General features: G+C 39.8%; 2 protein-coding genes across 4 annotated transcripts in view; both read left to right on the top strand.

Annotated features, from left to right (window-relative positions):
- The first annotated feature begins 325 nt into the window (after positions 1-325).
- LOC117139854 (protein aurora borealis) lies at positions 326-2,385 on the top strand. The gene is made up of 2 exons (XM_033302503.1): positions 326-701; positions 759-2,385. Exons 1-2 carry the CDS (start codon positions 424-426, stop codon positions 2,092-2,094), a joined length of 1,614 nt encoding a protein of 537 aa, XP_033158394.1. The 5' UTR covers positions 326-423; the 3' UTR covers positions 2,095-2,385.
- A 612-nt stretch (positions 2,386-2,997) lies between these two features.
- The window catches only part of LOC117141736 (protein phosphatase 1 regulatory subunit 16A), a 42,293-nt gene continuing 28,944 nt past the window's right edge, over positions 2,998-16,346 (top strand). For 2 of the 3 annotated variants that reach the window (XM_033305356.1, XM_033305354.1), the window contains exon 1: positions 2,998-4,029. The gene's annotated coding sequence lies outside the window, so the exon portion shown is untranslated. The remainder of the gene's footprint in view (positions 4,030-16,346) is intronic. The other variant, XM_033305355.1, reaches the window with a different exon arrangement.

Genomic DNA, 16,346 nt, shown 5'->3' on the forward strand with positions numbered 1-16,346 from the left:
TATCCCTCACGTTTATTACAGGTTACAATTTTTTATAACAGTAACCATTCCTAATTTTTGGTCTGGTCCCACTTAAATATAAAACGGTTAACATCGCCCAGCTGATGTGTTATCGACATCAAGCAGCGGGTGGCGCGCAAAATAAAAATACTAAAAGTTAGACAAGAGTCGAAATACTTTGCAGTCACTTGTAGATAAGCAAATAAATAAATATAAAATGACAAATCAGTCGTTAGCAACTAAATTTCCTTGAACATTCCTCTCTTTCGCATTCCGCTTTTCGAATTGCCAACGATTCGATAACTCCGCTGCGTCGCTTTACAACACTGCTGCATTTGAAAATACCGACATCTGCCTGCGAGTCGCAGCAGGCGCGCTTGTTTTATTTTAAGTCGAAACTAGGCAAATTAGTGACTGGAAAAGATGTACAACGACGAGGTCCGAACGCCGCAAGCCCTCAAAAATCGATACATTACAAATGTGAACGGATTGAAGTGCCGGGCGCGCCGGAACAGCCACTCGAACAGCAGCAACTCGTCGGCGGCGTCGGCAACGCCAACGAATGGCGGCAAAGAAAATGGAAAATACAGCCCCCAGATGTCGGGAAATGTGTGCACCCCGCCCCCGAAAAGGCTGCACAAGGTGCGGAATCCCTTCGAAGGAGCGATGGCAGATCGTTTACACCTGCCACTGATCGCCAGGTGAGTTTTTCGTGGGGTCGAAAAAACCCTCTTATCGCGACCCTCGTTTCCTTGCAGCCCCTCGCTTTTCCGCTCGCGGACACCCCAACTCTCGTCCACCCAGTTCGAGTGGAACATTGACGAGGTCTCCCAACTGAAACCCGCCGACGTGGAGCCCCATGAAACCCAGTTCCACGATTCCCCCGATCCCGAGCAGGAATCCAAGGCCCAACTGGCCATCAGTGCCTTTTTTAAGGAGTCACACATTGTGCCAAGTCCGGTGGATTGTCCATTGCGAAAACAGCGCATAATACTCAATTGCAGCGAGGACAACACTCCCATATCGAATAAGTCGCGGAGGATGCGGGATTGCGAGGTGCAAACGGAACTTACTCTGCCGCCGTTATTGCCAAAAGCCCTAGAGGATGCCCTGCGTCCGTATTTGCAGCCACACTTGGCTGGCCGCTTGTCTGGCAGGAGCAAATCCAGTGGTGGTCCCGACATCTTTAATAGCTCCATGCGCCGGAAACTCTTCGATCTGCACAATGTCATTGTTTTGGGCGAACAGGAGACGGCAGAGCAGTCGAGGTCGATGGTGGGCTCCAGTCCGCAGGGCAAGCAAACAATGTTCGCGGGCAGACTGTCGGATTCAGCCTCCGGGGAAAGCAGCTTCGGCTGCCTTTCTCCCATTAGAAACCTATGCGGACTGCCGCCAGGCACTCCCGATAATGGCACTTCCTCGGGAAAGAGGAAACTTCTTATGCACGAGCTGGAGCTGCCGTCGCCCATTGCCCCGTCGGAGCACCTCAGTCGGAGATTGGTGCACTCCAAGGTAGAGGTCAGCGTTACGGAGCAGCACGACACGTTGTCAGAGCGCACGGCATTGAAATTCACGCCAGACAGGAGTTCCTCGCCCATGGGCGCACTGGAGCATTCCGATTGCAGCATTAATCAGAGGGTTCGTCGGCTGCGTGTGAATAGCACGCGACAGGTTGTGATCGAGGCAGGGGATCAGCCGCTTTTCGAGGAAACGGAGGGGGAGGAAGAGGAGGCTGAATCTGAGGACGACGAAGAGGCGGAGGCCATGCAATTATCGACAGTGAGCTTCAACTGCAGCTCCTCCAACTCAGATACTCCGCGCGGACATAAAAGACATCGCTCCGCACAACGCAAGAATCTCTCGCAGTCCTTTAGTGCCAATTTGGAGGAGGAAGCGGATCAGACACCAGATGCGGGCTCCATCCAGCCAGCAGAGGCACCATCGGTAGGGATGCCCCAGCAAGGAGCCAGGATTCCGCTATATCGGGCGGACAGCGGCTTCAACGAGACTTCTAGCACGACCTTTGCCTTCTCGCAGGATCTCCCGCTGGATGTGTCCATGGCCTGCTGCTCCACCCCCTCCACCCGATCTTGACCTCTGCCCTTCGCAGTTCTAGATGGTAGCACCTGCATATGTAATTTTATAGGCAATCTATGCAATAACTCCTTTTCACAGGCTAATGAGAGGAAGACTCGTTTTTTAACTGCAATGTACACCCACCGTTTATATATATTTTGTATTCGTAATTGTGTGTTCTTATAGAAATCTGCCAAATAGTGAATTAAGCCGTGCGTTTATGTCATTTATTAACTTAACTCAATGTCTTTGTCTAGTTTAGGGTACTTAATAAAAGTTCGTTCGATGCCATATTTAATGTAATAAAAAGATCCGGAGTTGTGCCATTTTCTAGCTGCTTTAAAAACGAAATGACCATTAAATAAGAATTCACATTGGTGGCATATTGGAGAAATCCAGTCATATAGTGGTGGTCATGGACATGGAAGTTGGTTGGCAATGATATATGATGATGGGAAAATGATCTTTAAAAATATTGTTGCGGAGGGGAATGTGGATTGTTGTGATCTGACAGGTACTAACTCTCTGTTTGCTTTATAAAATTCCTGCTATATAGATAGATTCTAGAAGCCCAAGTCGCCCTTGTGCGAACCGACTTTTTAGATGATCTTAGATCACCCTCGTAAAATTTAACATAAATTAAAAAAATAACTCTTTTCTATTTCGGCAATATGCTACAAAACATCTCTACTTGTAAGTAAATACTTATTTATATTCATTTTAAAAAGTCTTTCCGAGAAAATGATAAGTTTCCATATCCCGAAGAACATCGAATTTTCAAATCTGCAGTCGGACTGTTTTAATCGATATCGATATCTATTCGATATTTGAGACATGTCTATCTTCTTTCTGTGCACAACTATCGCAACCACAACAGCTGACGTTGGCGTACCGTTTAAAAAATTCAGTATATCGCCAAACATCAACGGTAACATATATGGTTTGCTCTCGGAAATATTTTTGAGTGCTTGAGTGCGCACGCGAGAAGAACTGTCGGCATTTGAGAAGCGATCAGCAGAAATGTAATTGTTTGTTTTGGGGATCGAATCGAGTGGCTGTTATACTGTTAGATTGATGCTACTTTTCCGAGCTGCGGTCCTTTTTTCGCGTTGCTTGGGTCACGGGAAAACATGTTAGCTTGCCAAACAAAGAAATCAATTTAACCGAAATGTTTCGTACGATCGGCGGAGATTTCTGCACTAATTTTCACCTGGTGTGTTTGTGTGTGCGTGCGTGAGTTCTGTTATAAATAGCGAAAGAGAGGAGGAAAAAGCAGATCGCTTTTTGGGCCATTAAAAATGCCGAAAGAAAGTGCGGAGCGGAATAAATAAAAAAAATATTTGTTTGTGGGCCAACAAAATAAATTAGAACAACTCGTAAATAAGTCGGGCGCCAGAGGAAATGCTGAAAAATAAACGAAAAGAAATAAAATAAAATAAAATTAAATTCGCAAACGCAGCCGCGCGGAAATGTGCAAATTGATGGAAAATTAAAAAGGCAAAAAGTAGCGAATCAAAAAAAAGGAAAAATTGCAAAAAGAATTCCTGTTACAAGAAACCAGTTCCTAACTCCCCACCCACCTCCAATCTTCTCCTTTTTTTCTGGCTGCATCCGTTTTGAGCGAAAGTTTCTACTCCACTGTGCGAAATGTGTGCAAACAAGTTGGCCAGCTGTTCGCCCAGCGGAGAGGATGGAGTGGCCAAGATGGGGAAATGCGGAAAAATCTAGCCAATTAATTGTGCCGTGAAAGTGTGCGCCAAGTCAATGTCTATAATAAATACAATTTTTTACAATTTGCAGTCCGGTGCCTTTTGTGCGCTTCCATTCGACTCGATTCGTTTCAACTCGATTGAAAGCAACTTTGCGATCAAAAAACTAACAAAAACGGAAAGTCTCGCCTTGCAATTGGACTTGAATGGCTCTAAAGGCCTTTTTTTTGCACCCGGACTCGAGGTAAGCCTGTTTAATTTTCACGCCGACTTCGCATTTTAAGGCAGGCGACAAATTATTTGGGTATCGTATGCAACGACACGTTTCAACTTGTATGCATGCGATTCGTTTTAGTGGTCACAAAAAACATTAACAATATTTCAAGTTTCTGTTCGTTAATTAATTTCGCATTTATCTGCTATTTTTACTGATCGATTCCTTTTCAACTTTTCTCAGTTAAATTTTACACTCTTGTAAGGGTTAATGTCTTTAAAGAGTGCCAATTTGGAAATCTACAAGATTCTCAAGATTTTTAGAGCCAAAATGTAGTATTTTCCATTTAATATTGAGAATTTAATAATTGGGTCTGACTTGAAATATCATTCGTAAGATCTTTAATGATCTCAAACTTTCTGGCTAGATCATAAACTGTACAGTGTTGCAAACTCCACGTAACGCTGCTGTGTGAGTGCTTTCTGCACTGGCTAGAACGGGATAGGGCAATCAAGAGTGTAAACAACAGTTAAATGTTGTTAAACTCGAATCCGGCGACTGCTTTCGTCACATGTTCTGCGCCCGCAGCTCCACTCTTTTTCGCCCTTCGTCAACGAGTTTTGTGCCTTATCGCAACCCTTGTTTGTTTTTTGTGTTCTTCTTGCCGTATTATATGGCCGGTTCTGCTGCGGCTTTTGTATAACTTCCGCTATTGTTATTATTTTTTAGTTGTTCGTTGTTGGAAGAAGTGTAATTAAACAGTGGCGTGGGCACGGGGCAGGGGCAGGGGCGCGGCGGAGGTAACCCTGCAGCAGCAAATGCAGCAGCCGCCGTCTCACGGGAGTTGCCACCTCGAAAACCGGTTACAAATCATTAAACTAAAATTCTGGCTCGCCGTCCCGCTCGCACCGCGCTGCCTCTCGCTCCCACCTGCACGCCTCACTGCACAGTGGCGCATGCAAGTGCAACTTGTTGCAGCAACTGTTGCCGCCGCTGTCCGTGTTGCATGTTGCATGCTGCTGCGAGTGCACTTTCATTAGACGGACGAACTGAAAGATTTATGAATAGAAAGAAAGTGTGTGGTGAGAAACAGGTCTAAAGCAAATCCATATTTTATCAATAAAATTAAGACCAACCGATTTCCGAGGCACTTATAAAGTGCGCTAATTAACAAAAATTCACTAGAGCAGGTTTTTTTGAAAATCGTAATGACTGTGGTTTAAATTATATGAAGCAACAAATTGCACATGTTTAGGCATTTATTCTGAAAAATATTTAAGTTATTTATAAAATTCCATAAAATGTAGTAATTGGTAAATTTTTTGATATAAACATTTTAAAATAATAATGAGAAATAATTTTTTGAGCTTAATTTTGGTATTACAGACTTTTGCAGAGCATTTCAACTTCTTTATCAGCATTTCGCCGAGCTTTCCCGTTTTTCCTGTTTCGGTTGCAAAAAAAAACTAATTCAATTTGTCTAATATTCAAAATCGAAAGAGGGAAAAACTCGTTTATCGGCATCCTTGTGACACACTGACATCTTTAGCTAATCTCGGGCCCTCCCCCTTTCCGCCCCCGCCTTCCCGCTCCCATCACACTTTGCTTAATTAATTCTGTTTTCGGTTTTGTGTGCCGCCACCCATCAATGGCACCCCCCCTCGGTTCCCAATCCCCCCTCGCCCAGTCGCTCGTTGCTGGCCCCGTCATTTGCATTGATTTGCAAATTTTTTATTGGCCGTTTCGACTCGAGCCTGACGTAATTTGTTAAACTTTGTTATTTACCTGGCTGACATCGATGGCCAACTAATCAGCGCCAGCTTTTGTTGGCTTTAATTTATGGTGTGTGGGCATTTCAAGCGCTTTAATCCTCAAGGATTCTGTCCCACACTCCAGTTCCTAATCTTTCGGTACGATTTTCCTGATTTAATCATCTCTTTCGGGGTCAGAGATTAAGTATATTTCTTAGAAAAGTTCGCCATGAAAGTGGTGAATGAATTAAACCAAATCACTTCAAATCGAGGAGAGATAAAAGTGATGATGCTTCAACTGGATTATATTTTAATGATACAAACTGGATCTAATGGGTTAAGATCATATTAATTCCAGCTTGATTAGCTTCCGTTGCTGTGCCATTTAAATAAGGTGCTCTTTTTAATCTACTGATTACATAATCAGTGTTTCGATTCCTTAATGTGGATATCATTTTACTGAGTATCCCTTAAACTTGTTATCAATGTCGATAGGCAATTAACTTAATATAAAACATCGTCATAGAAGGACCTTTTTCCTTCATATAGGCATGTTTTTAAACATACATGGTTGCATTTTTAAGTTTTTTACAACCATGACATACAAAGGAAATATATGACGGTCGAACTAAGGAGTTAAATACCAACTACTCGAAATTTGTCTGCGTGTACTCGAAATTGGGTTCGAAATTCGATTCCGTAAATTGAAATTTGACAATAAGGAAGTCTCGACCGCAGCCCCCTCCCCCTTCCCGCCTGTTTGCTAACATATGTTCATCGTTGTGCAAGGCAGCAGCTGTTGAGTTGAGACAGAAGTCCAAGAACAAGAACCTCGAACATGACAGACTTCTCTTCTCAACAGGCCCTTCAGTTAGTTGGTTAGGGTTTACTTATTAAAGCGTTATTTGGTTCTTTTCGGCAACTTGTTAATTGCGCACTTTGCATTCTATTGCAAGTTCATCATGCCTAACGGTTTCGTTTTCAAGTACAGGGATAAAGACTCGACTGACTCAAAAGTCAGTTAACTAATTCAATTAGTGCCACGTGAATTACCCGTCCGAAAGTCATGGAAAATGGGCCAAGAAAGACGAGCGAGGGAAACGCAGGCAACAAACTGGACAGAGACGAGGCGAAACTTTTGTTATCCCATTGTGTCTGCTGTCGAGATGATTACTCGTACTCGAGGGAAGCGGAGGGCACCGGGAATGGACCCGGCGTTGGAAATGGTAAAGAAAAGGGAACCCAGAGGTGGACAATTCTCGGAACCCTCCACCGAACAATATGATTAGATAAGGTTCTGAATATAACCACCTTTGATTGAGAACGACACGAGTGCCGATGAATGTTCTTTTCGGAATGCAAAGAAAACTAGTAACCTGTGAGGTGATGGAATATTGCATACCTATTTAAAAAGTAATTCAAAATGGGAACGATCGAGCAGCTAATATATAGAATGTGTAATATAAAAAGTCATTGGGATAAAACTGGAGGCATTGCAAAGTAACTAATGAACAAACTTCATCCAAGAAATATGTATCTATTCGAATTTAAAGAGATATCGAATCTATATTAGAATTTTTATTTATAGATATATTTAAAGTTGCAAAGTATCTATACAACTTAAAAAGGATTACACTTAAATTACAAGTTAGAAGTTAAATAAAAAGAGGAAAGTATTGAGTTCTGCAGAATGTTTAGTTACACAGTCCCTCGTTTGAGTTTCAAAACTTTGTTTAAGTTTCGTATCTGGCCCTCAAATTATTGCTATCGAATTCGCGAATCGCCGCTGACCTTCTTGCCACTTGCTGACCCATCTGTGGCCTTTGGCCCTTCAACCAGCTAGAGTTTGAGTGCAAATTAGCCAGCCAGTAGTGTTAAATAGGCTTGTTTTGGCCCGGCTTGTTCCGCTGGCCGTTCTGGCTCATTATTATCACATGGAAGAGGAAACTTTGTGCCAGTTTCGTTTGGCATTGTTAGCCGTTCTGTGAATTCTTTTTTGTTTATCCCAGAGTTTGGCAAGCCCGAAAATTGCACAACAGCAAGAACAAAATGGGCGCACAACTTTTCCGGTGGATAGTTGGATGTGGGTGTCAACGTTGTTTTGGTTTTGTTAGTGCGAAAGTCGCACGCCCACAGCCACGCCCCCACCGCCCTTAAACATGGCAAACAATTGTGCTTTTGTTTACCAATTTGCGGCTGTCTCAGTTCTTTTTGCTGCGACTGCTAGCAGAAGTAGAAGTTTGGGGCTTTGACTTTATCGCCGGTTTGTTTACTTTCTTTGGCTTGGTTTAGTTTTTTGGCTATTTGCTGCTCTGTCTGCCGAGTTGAAAGTTCATTTGCCGTTTTAATTGCCAGCTAATAGCTCGAAAGCTACTCGTATTTTCATTTTATTGCGCTTTTTGTTTTGTTTATGGTGTTCTCCCCTAATTTTACCCCCTCATTTCTGGGGGCGAATGGCAAAAGTTATGCGGGCAGCAAGGGAGATGAAAAACGGAAAGAGAGAGTGAGATCAAAGTGAAGTTTTTGATTTTGGGGCAGCGAAATTTGAATTATTTTGACATTTGTTGGACTTCCGGCCATTTTATAGTTTCTATGACAGTTTGTGTGTTCACTTGACGCATTTATCTAGAATAAAAAGATAGTTTTGAGATAGAACTTGTATAGGCTAGTGAAGTTTTGGGCCACAACTTTTTGTACTGCTATACTTCTTTTACTTCTTCATTTATACTTCATTTTAGTCTAATTGTTGAAAATATGTGTAATAAGCAAAAACTTGCAGTTTATGGAAATTCTCATTAACGTAATGGCAAACTAGCAGCAACACATTTCCACAATGCAATGCTTTCACCCAAAACGGAATGCACATTTCTTTCCAATTCGAGAATTCGACCTCTGACCTTTACCTGTTGCTTGTGCCCCCCGAAGGGAATTTAATTTCACCTCTTATCTGCCTGAGCTCTTCTCTCCTCAGCCATTTTATCATCCAAGTCCGGCAATTAGCCTGTTGGAAGTTGGCCTCATACTTCTGCAGAGCAATTTCCTTGTATTGAGCAAACTTTTTCATTTCTTTCATAATTTTTCCTTCGACCAAGTTAGGCGATCTCCCCCCAGTTTCACCCAGCGTATCCATTAATCAAACTTCTGGTCTTTGTTCAATCTCTTCTATTTTGTGTTGCTCTATCATTTTTGCTGCTTCTTTTTCTAGTTTATTTCTAGGGGCTTACTTTTGTTGTTATTTATCATTGTGGCGGCATAAAGTTTATTCTTCAAAAGGGGCATATTGCCCTTGGGGTCTCAGCCAGTTGATGACCCCGCACGCGATTTTTACCTCTCTATTGCTAACCGCAATTTCCAGACTGTCTCGTGAATATTTCACGCTTTTTCTAATTGCCAACCGACTTTGTGATTCGTTTTTGTGTGGCTCTTTTTTCAGCTGATTTGCGATAGAGAAACAAATACTGTCAACGCAGTCGGAAGATAAACAAAATGAATAGAATTTTTTTTTGCCATTGTTGTTGTGATTATTTAACTGTTTTTTCCAGTTTTCATTGCTGTTGTGTTGTGGCATGCTAAAACAAAGGCTTGTCACTCAACTTCGGTCATATGTTCCAGATATGATTAGAGCCATCTAGCAAAAAGAGCAAACAAAAGCCAAATTGAAAATATTCTAGCTGAAAATCATACACATTCATATTAATATATACATATTGTTTTTGGTCATGGGGTTTTTCTTGTCGCCCGAGCTAACTGATATTGATAACCGAGTGTCAAGTTATCACTACATTTTTTTATTGGTCAATTAATAAAGTTGGGAAATCGCAACCCAATAAGGAAATCTTAAAAAAAAATCGTGATAACATTATTATCAAAGTAAGGAATTGAAAGGGGAAGAAATAGAAAAAGCAATTAGAATGAAAATTTAATAAATTATTTTAATAACTTAGACTTATTTTTATATAGCAACAAACTACAATTATGTCTTATTTGTTTATGCCTTGTGATAAAATTAGTTAAATAGAAAACTAATCCGTTTAAGCGTGAACACAAGTACACGCGTCTAATAAGTATTTATAGTTAATTAATTCTGTATACCTTAGTAATTCAGCAACAACTATTAAGTACTAAATATAGCCGAGCAATTCGATGTCAACCGAAATAAAAATATTATAAAAATTTATTGTCCATGGGCGACTGGCAGATAGAGGGGAAAATGCAATATCTAGAAGCGCACACGATCCGATTTGGCTGTACATTAGTCTAAATATAGGCGAGTGTCATAACACTGTGCCCCGAAAGTCCCTCCCCCTTCCCTCGCCCTACCTTTGGGCCTTATAAAGCGGTTCTGTTCCAGTGACAAGCCAACAAAAACAATGACATTACCGCCAACAACAATTCAAATTCAACTTGTTTTTGATTAGATCATTCGAGGCGAAATGTCAGTCAATAAAGGGTGGTGTCGAGGGGAAGGTGCGGGGTGGTTATACTTGGACCCCACCCCATCCCCTTTGGCTCTAAGCAACCCCCCTCCCCCTTTTAACCTGCCCGTGGCTTTTGCGATAATTAACTGAAATAGACCCGTGACTGTCAGTCAGCCACAAGACATTCTACACAGAAATACATATGTACATACATAAATCCATACTCTATGTGCGTACAGTGGGTTTCAAAGGTGCTGAATTGATGATCTTGCTTTTCAAACATCACTTTTGGTTTCTATAAAATTTTAAAACTAATACGAGTTTCTTTTGAAATATTTAAGCTTTCTGTGATTAGTGAAACCGGTATTTTTGAAGAACTTAAAAGTTAAAGTTCGGTCTCTACTTTGATAATCTGTTTAATCCTAATATTATGTTTATATGCTTAAATATTTACTAAAATTATAAATTAAATTATATAAAATTGTAGTAGTAAGCGTAAACACTTCGATAAAATTGCAACTTTCGTATGATTAATAATATCAATATTGCAACGTACTATATATGTATGTGCAGATATGAGAACATATACATTTATTTCTGTTCATATGGGGGTGTCGTTAGGCACTTGAGTTGCAATTACATTTCTCGACGAGCCTGCGACTGCAGAAGTGGGCTAGTTAAAAATGTCAAGAAGAAGTACCGCACTGAAAGCCATAAAAAACAGCCAGCAAAGAAAGAAGACCGATTGAGTCAAGAAGAGAGAGGGCCAGAAAAGCCGGGCCAAAAGAAAGGCTTTGAAACTTTTTGGTATGCACTCAAAGAAATTTCTAGCACGCAACACCATTTTTACAAGCTCTGTTAGAAATGTTGGTATAGAAAATTAATTAATTACTTTTGGTTTGAGTATAAATCAGATTATACCTAAAAATTTGGATATTTAAATAAATACATTATTGTTTTAGAATATTATTACTAACCAAAATAGTTACTAGTATTATATCATACTGTATTATAGTTACAATATCCATTTAAATCAGAGGGAAACTCATTCAGTTTTCTTGCTGCAGCAACCGTGGCAAAAGTTTTGCCTCCCTTATCCCATTGCCAGCTACCTTCGCACCAGGTGCTTAAGACCATTCACTGATTTTTTAATAACTCACGACTTTGGCCATGGCTTTGACAAGCTGTTAATGGCATTAAACGAGGGGCGAGAGGCGGAGAACTGGAAATCTCGACTGCAAAGGAGGAAGCAAATTCTTTGACGAGATGGAGAAAAAATTGTTGGTCATTTAACAAAAAGCAATTTCGCTCGGCTCACAACTTGCTTTGAGAATTATTTTTCTATTTTTCAACTTTTCTCCTGGCGTAATTGGTTTCAATTTGAAATCGAAACGCATTTCAAAGAATTTCTTTGAAATCTAGTTTCCACTTCTCTCGCTCAATTTTAGCCGAATATTTTTCTGAGGTTTCTGTGATAGAGATCGCTATCTATAGGCTGTCCTAGGCCGCATTTCTGTCGACTTTTTGGCCAGGAGAAACAGTTTATGAGATGCCACTAATTGGCCATAAAATTGTATGAAATTCATGTGCCGGTTTTTCCCACTTTCGTGGCCAATTAGTCACCTAAAATGTGGTTCGGTCGTGATACCCTGTAATCCAGCAGAGAAAGACCGTATGCTGATAGATGATTATCAAGAGATTTTGTTTATAAATTGTGATGAACTCAACTGAATAAGTGTACAAAAAAGTTTGATTTCGTTTGATCATACAATTTTTAAGATATATATTATATAGTATATGCTAATAATTTTTTAAAACTAAAAAAATCATTTAAAATTTGTAGGGTATTACCTAGTCATTACCCATCAATCGCTATGTATTTTTGATCATTGTTTTCTTGCTTTTGAACTCTTTTGATAAGCTATAAGCTGATATAAAAGCTGACCATGCTGATAATTTAATTTCCCCCGAATGTTATTGCTCGCTATAAATCATAAATGCTTGCGTGAAATACACAAAAAGTACAAATATTTATTAATGCTGATCAATTGCAATTTATTTGAATTACTTTGGGAAATGGTTAACCGAATGCAGTTAAATATGTCGTAAATTAAAACCAACAATTGCATAAATCGTTGGCATTATATAGGCGCAATGTTTTAAAGAAGGCGTGAAATATCTGCGCTTTTTTTCAATTATTTCTAGAAAATCTCTTTTCGCGGCAAACCAATCAAATATTTATGTTCCATTAACAATTCGCTGAGCGACACTTGACAGGACGATAAAAACAAATACCCACAAAAATCGTTTGAAATATTAATGCCATTAAAAATGTAATTTCAATAAAGACGGCGAGAAAATTCAATTAAAGCAAAATTTGTGTGCCACCACCGCTGAAAAACCAAAACGCAAGCCAAAACAAATAAAAACGCTGAGAGAAAAAACAGTGCCAATATGCTAAAGCTACTGGATAACTTTTCGTTCTATTTTCCAGCCGGCTTTATTTACTTTGTTTGCCATTTTAATGAACCCGCCGGGTTAACAAATAAACCCAACTTCCCGATAGCCGCTGAAAATGCCATACTAATTAGTGGTCAAGGGTTGCTGGCAGTAGCCCTTTGGTGGCCATAAGCTATTAAAAATACTCAACTGAATTTCGGTCGCATCTATGGGAGCCGCTTAGCCAAGTAAGCCAACTTTTAACCCAGTTAGCTACCCTACCTTGACGCACCTGCAAAAGAGAAATAGAAACCCGAACAGAGGCAAAACTCAAACTCAAGCTCGAAACTAAAACTAAAGCCATTTCCCTCACAGAAACACGTGTCGGGAAAACAATTTTCCAACTAACCCCCGGCAATTGCAACTCCCATTCGCCCACGAAGACAAAACTTTGGCGAATTCTTTAAAACGAAAACACCCATCAGCGAATCCGTCTCCATCCGCCGCTCCTTGCTGCAATATTTGCGCATTTCCTGTCGTACAAATATTTCCCATGTAACAGCTTCCCCCGAGTTTTTCCTACGTGGATTCCACTCTGCTCCACCGTTAACTGTAATAGTTACAATGTCAACAACAACACGGCCGACGGATCCGGCGCAACACTGTTGCCAACTTACTTTCTGGCCAAAAGCTGTACACAGATAGTCAAAATTGCCGAGTGGAGTCTTTTTTTGGAAAACATGGCGGCTATTTTATACCCTTTCCAACGAACTTAGACAGTACTTCCTTGAAGTTTTGCAAAATATTTCCATATTTCGAGTATCATTAAAGATTTTTATATATTTTTTTTTAAATTTCCATAAATAACCTAATTAATATTAATATATTATTTATTATTATTACACGCATTGAGTATAGTGCTTTAGGCTTACAGAATAAATATTTATTGAATTTATTGTTTATCGCGATTGAATGGTTTATTTATTATTAATATCCCAGTCAAGGGCGACCGGTTTGTTTGGTAGTTTTGTTTAACTATAGTGTCCTATTCCCCAGAGGGTAATTTGGTGAAAAGTTTCATCTGCAGCTGCATTCGTCGGAAAAGAGAAAGAGTCGCAGACAAAGCCCGGCGGAAAAGAGGTGGCCGAGGCGGTCTATACCGCTAAACAAAGGCAAACAATGTAATGCCTGCAGCGACCACGCACAACGAAAACAACAAAGTTGGGGCAGACCGCGGGCGTCGGGAAAATGGGCGGGGGTTAAGGTCAAGGGGACTGAGGAGGTGGAAAACCGAGATAGGAGTCACAAACTCAGCTGCAGTACTGCGACACAAAAGGAGCAGATAAACTTTTAGATTTCTGATAGGAAAATATTAGTTTTTTGAGGCAATATCTTAAGGAAGTTTTTTAAATATCCCAAAATCGTGCGACATTATTCGCATTTCTCAACTTAAAATATTTCTTAGCATACTTTCAAACACTAGGCATCGGTCTAAAATTTTGTATCAATAAAAACCATTAAGATTTGTAAATATTTTATATTATATTATACATTATATACATTACAATTATCCTGTTAACTGCTCTTCAATAGGATATTATTAAACTGACCATAAGGAATTTAATAAGGAATCAGTATAATTATCAATACGACTATTATTATTTGCCGTGTGGCAGAAAAAGAAAGGGGAAGGCGAATGTTGCCACAGCTAGAAAAAAAAAGCACATACATTTGCGGCAAAAACAAAAAAAAATAGAAGCAAAGTGGAAACAAAGCGACATGTTGCGCCTGAAGGGTTCTTTGGGGTGGGAAATCACCACCACACCCCACACCGGCAGAGACGCCGCGGTTGACCTTCACTGGCAGCACGTGGTGTCGGAAATGTTACCAATCCGAGACAGCCGAATGTCCTGGTATCGAAGGGAGGTAACGGCTGGATGCGGTTGTCTGAGCAGAAATCCGGATTTAGCTTTAAGATGGATGTGTCTTGTTTGTTTCGGAATTTCTAGTGCGAAAGAATCAGTATTGATGTCAGTATGTGTTTGGTTTAATTTAGATATAGGAGTTTCTTTCAAAAGGGATTTGTCTGAAAGTTGAACGTTCGTTAGCTTAATAAGATAACAGATCACTGATAAAGTATGTAAATAAATATACTACGCATATAATATTTAAAATATGCATAAATACGCATTTGGAAAATCCGCCAAGATAAGGATTTGTGATTCAAAAAATGTTTCCACTGGAATACTGTGTGTTCTTGACGTTTTAAAGTGGTTTAGTTTCGTGACTAATCGTCTACAGCTGTTTGTTTTACAAAAACCTTTTCAAACATATATTAAATGGTTGATTAGATTAGCAAAGCAAACACATTCCTATTTAAGGCACTTTGGCACATCCCATTCGGGAAAAGCGGGTCCCTCAAAATGCTTTATAAAGACCAGGCCCATTAACGTTCAGCGTCATCCATTTATCGCTATTTATATTACGCAATCCCAGCCCTCTTATCGCCAATCAAATAATTAGAAAAGGTGAATCAGGTGAAACAGGGCGAAACCCCACAATGCCAATACAAATTATGGAACTTGCCCTTTTGAGGTCTTTAAGGCTTCTTTATAACACCAGGAAAGGGAGAGAAAGAAAGCGGCGTGCCATGGGAAATAGTGATAAAAGAAGGCAAAACAAGTTGGCTACACAGTGAGAAATCGGTGATTATATAGAAATAATTAAAGAAATTTTAAAAGAAGTTGAATGTGAGAATATATGTAAGTACCACGTTTAAGTCGTCCTACAACATAATTATTAGTTTTTTAAGCCCAAAGTTTTAATATAAATTTTAATATAACTTTTTAGTTTCGCTTTAAATAGTTTTGTTTTTGACGTTTTTAAGGTAATTTTAAATTAATTAAAATAGACCATATTGCTCTTTGGTTACCACAAACTTTGCATTCGATATTAATTTAAAACGCATGTTTTGTTGTGTGCAGAAAAAGAACAGCTACAACAGTTTGTTTAACAAAGTGGTTTTCAACACCCCATAAAAAACATTTGCAAAAGGCAACAGAAAAATACTGGGAAGAGGAAGAAGGCGCAGGCAAAGGCAGCCGTAACAAAAGAGCAAACAAAAAAACAAAAACAGAGAAAAATACAAGCCCTGGCGAATTTCCCTCTGTTTCCGCACGTAAAAGTAAAAGGCAAATAAATAACCGTTGAGAGAAATGTAAACAATGCAGGCCAAAGATGCACAGCAGATGAACAAGAAGAAATAGCAGCAGATGAAAAGATGAAAAGAGGAAAATGCCAAAAGCACAAATAGCAACTGAAGCCGGTTCAAGTTGAATTTTCCTCGCAAGGTTTTTCTTTTCCTGGGTTTTTTATTTTTATTTTGAGCTTGCGCATGCATACTTTGCAAAGATTTGCACTCGAGAAGGGCAGACCAAGTGGCAGACAGTTGGAAAATGAAGTGGAAAGGAGTGGAAAAATAACTACACCATTCGTAATGAACGAGCTAAGCAGAGAAGAAGGAGCCAACCGAGCAAAATGGAAATGGGATAAACAAAATAGAGAGAAAATGGCTTAATTTATGGGGCTTGCTCGGTTGGAAAATCCTGGACATTTTTAAAGCACGTGGCAGAAGAAAAATTCATGATTTGACACAAAATAATGCAAAACTTTTCTTTTAGTATTCACAATCTGCTAAATCACTAATTTCTTAAGTATTTGTCATAGATTTATTTTTTAC

This window comes from Drosophila mauritiana, chromosome 3L (genome assembly GCF_004382145.1).
Source record: "Drosophila mauritiana strain mau12 chromosome 3L, ASM438214v1, whole genome shotgun sequence".
Taxonomy (NCBI): Eukaryota; Metazoa; Arthropoda; class Insecta; order Diptera; family Drosophilidae; genus Drosophila; species Drosophila mauritiana.